The sequence below is a fragment of the Quercus suber genome, unplaced genomic scaffold, assembly GCF_002906115.3.
Source record: "Quercus suber isolate HL8 unplaced genomic scaffold, Cork oak 2.0 scaffold_109, whole genome shotgun sequence".
Taxonomy (NCBI): Eukaryota; Viridiplantae; Streptophyta; class Magnoliopsida; order Fagales; family Fagaceae; genus Quercus; species Quercus suber.
Window position 1 is genome coordinate 174,884 of NW_027069574.1, and position 9,458 is coordinate 184,341.

General features: G+C 34.6%; 1 protein-coding gene across 1 annotated transcript; it reads right to left on the reverse strand.

Moving 5' to 3' along the window:
* Window positions 1-4,409: 4,409 nt before the first annotated feature.
* On the reverse strand, window positions 4,410-7,044 carry LOC112029988 (galactan beta-1,4-galactosyltransferase GALS1). The gene is made up of 2 exons (XM_024062668.2): window positions 5,671-7,044; window positions 4,410-5,323 (listed from the first exon to the last, which is right to left on the reverse strand). The coding sequence occupies exons 1-2, from the start codon at window positions 6,804-6,806 to the stop codon at window positions 4,975-4,977; spliced, it is 1,485 nt and encodes a 494-aa protein (XP_023918436.1). The 5' UTR covers window positions 6,807-7,044; the 3' UTR covers window positions 4,410-4,974.
* Between the last annotated feature and the right edge of the window lie 2,414 nt (window positions 7,045-9,458).

Consider the following 9,458-nt stretch of genomic DNA (forward strand, 5'->3'; position numbering starts at 1 on the left):
AAAAACCTACTTTTTCTATTTTACACATCCAATTTTACAAAACACACACATCAGTTTATCTATTCTACACATTTATTCAATAAAATATTCATTATTTTACATTTTTTTATTACTCACTCCTTCATTGCCCCTCTCTCTCTCACAGACCCACGGCCACCATCACCACCATCATCACCACCCAGCCACCATCATCACCACCCAACCAGCATCATCAAAAGGAAAACCCACTCAAGCCAAGCCGATCAAGATCAAAACCTATTGACCCACACCCACAATCAACAAAAAACCAGAAAAAATGGATCGAAACCCACCTCCTGGCGATGGCCCGAAATATGAAAGAAAAAAACAAGGCACTGGAGGATGAAATTGAAAGTTCTGGGGTGTCTGAGGGCCAAGATTTGGACCCTGAGCTGAAGGAGAAAATTGTGCAGAGGAAGAAAGAGATAGAGTTGGAAATGGTTGATGCTATAAAAGCCCTGGGTTTGGATGTTGCGGCTGTGAGGCCAAAAGCGAAGGAGATCAGTGAATAGATTCCAATTGATGTCAAAGTCAAGGAAAAAGAGCTGAATGAAGAAATTAAGGGAGAAATTGAAAATGTTATCAAGTCAACAGATTTGAAGGAGAAGATTGAGGTACTAAAGTTGGAGGTTGCAAAGGCAGGAAAGACACCTAATGTGGCGTCCAAAAATAGAATTGCAGCGCCGAGAGAGAGAGAGAGAGAAAGAGAGAGAGAGAGAGAGAGGGAGGGAACTAAGAGGATGAGAGAGAAAAAAATGATTAAAAATCATATAAACATGTTACAGTACCCGTGTATATTTACACGGGTACTGTAGCAACTGATAAATATAAACAAGTATACACCCACTGATGTGGGTGGTTTTTTTGCTCAGATTGTGTAAAAGTGATGACTTTTTCTATTTTGCACATTTATACACAATTATGCAAACACTGATGGGAATGCTCTTATCATTTCTAGCCAAAATGTTTAATTTCCAAATCCCTTTCTTCCAATTATCGAATTATTAAAATAAAATAAATAAAAAAGGAAAGCAAGATATGTATGATTGATTAGGGCAAAATGTAATTTGTGAATACATTATTAGCTAACATATTTGGTGAGACATTAGTTTACATTTATTATTACTCCTATAACAATAATTTTTTTTTTTAGAATATTAAGTATCTTAACACACACACACACAAGGGGAGAGGGGAGAACACTTTAAAGAAACTGACAGTGGCATATATGTAACAATAATTCTGAAACAATATATCGATATTGATCATTATCAAAATTCAAAATATTTAATTTCCTTAAATTGAAACAACTTTTGCCATCATACTCACAATTTTGCTCATCATCAATAAAACGCCTATAAATTTGCATTATTTTTATAATAATAAAATACACACACACACACACAAACACAAGTGAGAGGGAAAGCGGATTTAACATAAAGACACAACACAAATGGTTTGGTTTACTTCCAATGCTTTTTCAATTGGACATTCAGTTAGTTTCTCTTTAAGATAAAATGATGTAGTAGTGGGTTTTAATCTTCACCAATGGTTTAATTAGTGAATAATACAACCGTCTTTCATTAAAAAAAAATGAATAATTAAAAAAACTACTATAGGTAAGTCAAACACTATCACAATCATGGTAACTTTTAAAGGAAGATAATGCAAATTATATTACATTTAATACACTCTCTTAAGCAATAATTTTCAATACTTTAACATTAAAAAATAATCACTTATTGTCAGTAAGGAACCAAAGATTAGTCACCACAAAACTCAAAAAAAGTGCCAATCACCACAATGTCAAGCTACTTTCATCATTATGCTCAAGAATAATACCTTTAGCATCATTTTCCAAAATAAATAAAGCTAATAAACAAAAAGTATAATAGAGATTTGTCCGAATGCAAGCCCATTAAAACAGAAAATAATAAAGTAGAAAGTACGATTAGTGATTTATGAATAAACAAAGAGTAGAGCCCACCTTCACCCAAAACAAAGTAGAGCCCACATGAAAGTAGAAAGATGCCAATTACCCCTACGTAGCCCATGAGATTCTCATGCCCAAAAAGACTTAAACAAAATTTTATCTTTTAAATTATGGATTTAAATATGAAAACCTTCTGACTTTCTTTATATAAAGGCCTATGGAGTTATAACTTTCTTGTGTCTTGGGTACTTACAAGCTGGTTTAGCTAGAAATGAAAGAAGGTGTTTCACAAAATTTCTCAATGGGGTGGCCTTTAGTGAAGTCTTTGCTGTGGGCTTTATTACTCTTTGTTCAAATTCATGAGCACAGAGCTTGTATTGAGGAAGAGAGGACGGGTCTCCTAGAATTGAAAGCCTTTCTAAAATCTCACACTATTTATACCAAGCCCCTTCTTCCAACATGGGCTTATGAGACAAAGGGTGAGTGTTGTAGTTGGGAGCGGGTCAACTGTAGCACCACCACTGGTCACAGTGCCGGCTCAAGGCCTAGGCAACTTAGGCCTAGGCCTAAGGCCCCACAACAAATAAAAAATTTCCCTACTAAAAAAAGGTCCCATCTCTTTTAGTAAAAAGCCCAAAATTTTATAAAAATATAACATTTTTTAAATAATTGGTACTCTTTTTTAAGAGCGATGCTAACAATACCATAAATTTTATTATAGATTTAACTGACATTTCACCAATCATATAAAAAAGCAATTCAAACACAAATATATTAAGTTGTTGAAATTCATCAATTACAGTCATAATCACATTTATTGTGAATATTTTGTAGTATTTTTAGTCTTTTTCTTTTTCATTTCTAACATGGCTTTAAAAATATGAGACCAATAAAAATTTAACCCAATCGAAACCCTAAGATGTTTCAAATAAAATGCTGTAAATGTGATAAATCACCAATGATGACTAATTTCCTACTAAGCCACACACCAAATAATATCTATCTATCTCTTTCTCTTAAAAAGAATATATAAAATTAAAATTTAGAATTTTTTTTTTTTTTTTTTTTTTTTTTTTTTTTTTAGAGAGAGTTTTAACTTATGGCGTCCACTCCTGATGATATCTCAATCATCAGACTAAAACATCAATCAGTTTTTGGTGTAAGCGGGAAATAAATTTCAAATCTCTTATTTAACTATCAGAAATTTTACCAGTTGAGCTAACTGGAACCTACTATTATTTACTCTATAGGTTGGTAGATTTGGTAAGTTTAGGGGAAAATTGTTAGTTCTACCTTAAGTAAATATTTACAACTGTAACCAGAAATAATTGGTACATTCACATGCTTCTTCCAAATTCCAATCTTTTCAAGTTGATTCTTTTTTCTTTTTCTTTTTTTTGGGTGGGGAAAAATTTGATAGTCACATGATGATTTCAACCTTGAACTGTTGAAAACATGAAGAAGTTACCCATTGGGCTACAAAAGTCATAAAAGTGACTGGTATATCACTGTCAGTGACCACAAAAAATCCCAAATAAGGACAGGACAAATTATTGGCTGTTGTTTTGGTTGAATTATTGAGCACGCTCTGGTCCTCCTGTAAATTTTCTATACCTAACATAGTGACTATCAGTACCACACCACCATCTCCATTTCCTTCATGCTTTCAATTTAGGTCATATAACAAGTTTCTCATAATTCTAAAAGCAACATCTGGAGTCTAAACCTAAATCTTCTGTCTCATTTTTTTTACTTCACTTTATACTCTACCAATAAATACTTGTCACGTATTCACCTAATTAATTAAATATTACTATTAATTAATAACTGTAATATTAATAAGTTAATAATGATAGTATTTAATTAATTAGGTGAACACATGACAAGTATTTATTGGTGGAGTATAAAGTGGAGCAGAAAAAGTAGGACAGAAGATTTGAACTCCGAGCCCTCCACCTAAATTTTTGTACAAGCAAAGCATCATAATAATATGGAAATGCACCATTTTTTTTTTTTTATACATAAACATCTGGAATTGCACCAAATTCGAACTAGATGTTGATCTTTTATAGAATACTTCATTTTCATACTAATAAATACCATATACAGAAACAATGTGAACGTGGAATCTTGACTCTGTTATTTATATTCTGCCACGCAACAATATCTGAACCCCAAACTTCGTAATCTGCACATGTAGGGCTTTATATGTAGATTGTGTTTTACGCTTTAATCATGGGGTCAAAAGAAAAAACAAACAGACAGTGAAGAAACTAGAAAGATTATACTGTTTACTTTAGGTCTATTTATGCATTACCAGTTTGTTAATCTCTCTGCCATGTCTTTCAATCCTTGCCCCTTTTTTTTTTGTAATCAACGTCTACCACTTTAATAGCCTCTAGGGGAATAAATCATCAAAAAGATAAAGAAAAGCGACTTAATCATTCATTCAACAGCATCTTTCTAAAAAAATTTATTATTACTGTCCACGAATCACATGGCAACATTCTTGTTTAAAAAGAAAAATAACCCATTAAAAGTAGAGAAAAGGAGTAATTAAACATCTTTACACAAATTTCTCCAAGAATATCAATAATTATTATATAAAAAAAAAAGAGATCAAGGAACAAATAAAAAACACTCTAATCACTCACACTCACTCACTCTTACCCTTTTTTTTTTATAGACAAACGAAAGCAATGCTATGCTAGCTGGTCCATTCTCCCTTTTCTTTTGCATTGGTTTCTAACCAATCATGCCAAATGAATCCCTGGCCAGGAAATAAGAGGAGTAAACATTGAGCAACCGAAGCTAATTTATGAACAAAGAATCAATCCATCAATCAATGATCATGATAATGAACGCCATACACGCGTGAGGAATTTCCCACTATCGCAATCTGCACTGGCAATTTTGCTAGCTCACATCACATGTACATGTCGGTGAAATATGGTCACAATCTTTTTGGGCTTTAAAAATCATTGCATTGCAACCACCGCTACGCTAGCTAGCCACAACTATAGCTAGAGCTGTACAACGTTTCCAATGGTTTTGCGCTCGAATTCCTTGATAGTGTCGGCAAGTTTCTTCATATTATCATCGTAAACATAAGGTATCTTGTTGTACCATGTCACATTGTTCTTCGCCGAAAGTGGTAGAAATTCCCTGCACGGTTCACCTTGTACCGAAATGGAGTTGTGATAGTGATAATATCTGATCTTTGTTTCGGTCTTGTGCAATGTCTTCCCAATTACGTTCTCGGACATGTGTACACCCGTGGCGTACGCATTCTTAGCCTGAATTGCGTACTTCCGATCCCTTCGAATTCCAGTTATTGAGTCTCTGAATACTAGCTTCTCAAATCCCCATTCACTGAATTTTGATCAAAAGAGTCCAAATTTAAGCACATAGAATTTACAAGTACCAACAAACTATAAATTTTCCGAGTAAATTCCAATGCATATACAAAGGAGCAAAGCAGTGTGATCTATTTGTATATTCCACTTACGACAAATTTACACACCTTTTCCCACTGCTGGGAAAAATTCTAAGCTACGCTTCTATTTCTTTACCCAAAAGGGTACACAAATGTCCCAAAACAAGCACATTTGGTTTAATAACTTTCATAGCATTACGAATCTTTGATGCTAAGAGCTAACATTTTTGTTAAAGCATTTTAATTCGTGCAAATACATAGGGAAAAGAATAGAAGAAAGTACCTAGAATAATCGCGAGTGGAATCGTTCAAGCACAGCACACTAGACATAGGATTCTGCTCAATAGTGAACTGAGTATAGTCTGAGAACTCATTGAGCACAGATTCTAGCGTATTCCCGTCAGGCAAATAGATATACTCATCCACATCAAAGTAAAAAGTCCAATTAGCAGAGTGTCGGTACCGATGTAGACAGTCATTCACCACCATGAATTGGTTATAGTAATACCCATCAAACTCGGCCTGGCCCTTAATATCTTGAACCGTGGCTCTCCCAGCTCGCACCCATGGCTCCAGTGCGGCTCTAACCTCAGGTGAAATCCCATCGGCATCATGAAACACGAAATGGGACTTGGGTCCGAAAAACCAAGCGTGGTAAGCCATCCATTCTCTGATCCTAGAAGCACTCAAACTCCCGTACAAAGATGACCCACAATACAAATACTCGTACTGATAAGGTGGGTGGTACTTGGACTCGTCGTAAGAACCTGGTGCTTCTTCCAAGGCAGTGAATTTCTCGTACCTCCTCGGAGACTCGTTGTAGTACGCATTGATTGTGAGCTTCCCACCCGAGTTGTCCCAATTGGGATTGTCCGGAAAAGTACAATTGACAACAACAACAGTGTAGACACGGCCATAACCCCAATCTGGAAGCATCTTATAAGCTTTAGCTCTAATGGAAGACCCATTGTTAGAGATCCACTCGCATTTGTACCATGGGTGACCATACACGTGAGTGGGCTTGGAGGCCAAACCCACCACCGCAAAAGTCCGAGGCCCACCGCGGTAAGCACCCATTAGGACAAAGAGAGCAGCGGCGCTACCAAAAGTCTGGAAGACTCGCTTATTGGGGTCGTTACTCTTGGGTGTTGAAGTTGAAGTTGAGTACTTTTGTTCAGCAAGTGGGGTAGTTGAAAAGTTAGTTAAGGAAACGTTGGGTGTGGTGGGGGTTAAGGTGGTGGTGGTGGTGGCGGAGCAGGAAACGCGAGTGGTGGAGAGGAGGTTTTGGTAGTAAGGAGGGAGGTTCCACATGAGCATGACTAGTGTCAGAGCAAGTAATGTGGCTACTAAGGTTTTGGATTCGAAGAAGCTGAAAAATTTGCCGCCGGGAACTGAGGGCGGCGGTGATTCTTTCCTCATTTGTGTGTGTGTGTCGGCGACTTCCGTTGCTTTGTGATGTGTTGTGTCTCAGTGGTGATGGTGATGGTGATGATGAATATAGTATAGGTGGGTGAGTTTCGATGATTGCTAGTCTATAAAATAAAAGAGAGTCAAAATGCGTGAGACCCAGGTAACATATACCCGTTGCAGGGTAAATTTTTCCCGGACTCAGACCCACACACACCTTTGCGTCTATCTACCTCTAAAGGGGGCTACTCTTTTTTCTTTTTTTTTTCAGCCATTTTGAGGGTTATAGGATTCCTAAACGGGTTTGGATCTTGTATTAATTACTACACTGACACTTTCAACCGTTTTTGAGGTTTCGGACCTTTCTTTTTCGTTTGTGATGATTTGTCATACAATGGGACCCTACCCAGCTAATATATTTGGTGAAGAACATTAACAATGGAATCCAAACACAATGAATTGCAGAATTAATGTGGGGGACTGAAAACATTCAGCTATCTTCATTCATTGGTTTAGGTGTCCATTACTCCTTACAAAATATATGAGAAAGTCTTCAATCATTATGTTTTATCTATAAAATAAAATAAATAAAAAAAATTTGAGAGAAAAAGAGAGATTAGATATTTATAATTTTCAAAGGGTTATGCTAACAAGTGCTCTTAGTGTATAAGTTAATAATCCAGTTAAATAAAGTTTTTATGGGAAAAAAAATCAATTAATGTTTTGACAGTTTTTTTCATTTATCATAAAAGTGATGAAAGTGATGTCAAAACTTTTTTAAAATGAATTGCTAACCAATACTCTAGGTACTCCTTAGCATTTTCTATTTTGAAATATCATTTATACATTCTTTATTACTATTATTATGATTCTTTACTTGATCTATGAAAATATATTTTTTATTAAATGGGTGCTTATGAATATATCTATACATTCTCATGTTATAAACAAGTGAAATAAATTGACTAAGCATGAGTTCAAAGTCTTCCATAAATATATCAACTTGAATGAGGAAAAAGGAACATGAACAAACAGAATCTAAACATAAATTAACATGGGATTAATTAAATGCATTCGACCAAAACTCTCAACGATCTTGATCGGTATAGCATTTTCAATATTTCTTAACAAAAAAAGGGGGTTAAGTTAGAATCATTATATTTCATTTTAAAAATTAAGGGAGAAAGACAGATTGGATTTTCATAATTTTCAAATGTCATTCATACATTCTTTATAACTATTACTATTCTTTATTTGGCCTCGAAAATATATACATTTTTTCAATGACCATACGTATAGATATCCGTACTCACGTTCTAAGCATGAGTTCAAATTTTGTATAAATAAAAGGATTCGAATGAGGAAAAAGGAACATGAATAACGAATCTCAAGCCTAAATCAACATGGGATTAAATGCATTCAACCAAAACTTTCAACCATCTTGATTGGTCTAGCGTTTTCATTATTCTTTAGCCAAAAAAAGAGAGGCAAGTTTAGAATCATTATATTTCATCTAAAAAAAATTGAGAGAAAGAGATATTGAATTTTCATAATTTTCAAATATCATTTTTACATTCATTATAATTATTAGTATTATTTATTGGCCTTTGGATAATTATTATGGGTGCCTATGCATATATCTATACATACTCATGTTCTAAACAAGTGAAAGAAATTGACTAAGAACAAGTTCAGATCTTGCATAAATATAACAAGTTAACAGCCCAAATGATGGGATTTCTTTTTGAAGCAAGTTAAATTGATATCACGTCCTCCATTTGATATTATTTTACAATTTTTTTTCTTTTTTTTTTTCTTCGCTTCAAGTGAAAAGAAATTAAGTGTGCATTTGAGTATCCCCTCGTTTCTGACAGGTTTGGTTTACCTCCAGTACATTTTTAACTAGATGTGTCATTTTGTTTTAAATACACAACAGCAAGTAGTAGTGGGTTTTAATCTCCACATTTTATTTAGTTAGTGGATGATAGGAGTGGCAATTCGTGTTCGCGGGTCGGGTTCGTGTCATGTCGAGCCATGAGTATTCGACTATATGAGTTGACCCGAACTTGACATGTTTACTAAACGTGTCAAGAATCCTCAATCCGAATACAATCTGTTTATTAAACAGGTCAACCGGACCTGACACGTTTAACTCGTTTAAGTAATAAGTTATGTAAAAGTTAATACAAATGACCTATTTTATAATCTATTTAATTAATAGGTCATACTTAATCAATATAATCTTTATCAATTCCCGTGTATATAAAATTAAAATACAATTACAACTATAAATATAAATATAGTAGTAAACATTTAAAAACAACCATAAATTAAGTAATAATATCAAAATAACTAATAACTTTGTAAGCTAAACAAGTCAAACAGGTCAGACGGGTTCGCATGCTAAACACGAACCCGACCCGTTTATTAATCGGATTAGCCGTGTCAACCATAATATGACCCGAACCTGTTTAGTCTCAACCCATAACCTATTTATAAAAGGGTTAGTCGGGTCGGGTTCGCAGGTCGGGTCAGATTTTACCACCCGTAATGGATGATGTGGCAGTTTCTCATTAAAACAAAAGGAGATTCTAGTTAAAAAAGTAATAAAGGTAAACCAAACATGTTTCTAACTTTCTGGTAAGTTACTTGCACAGTATTTAT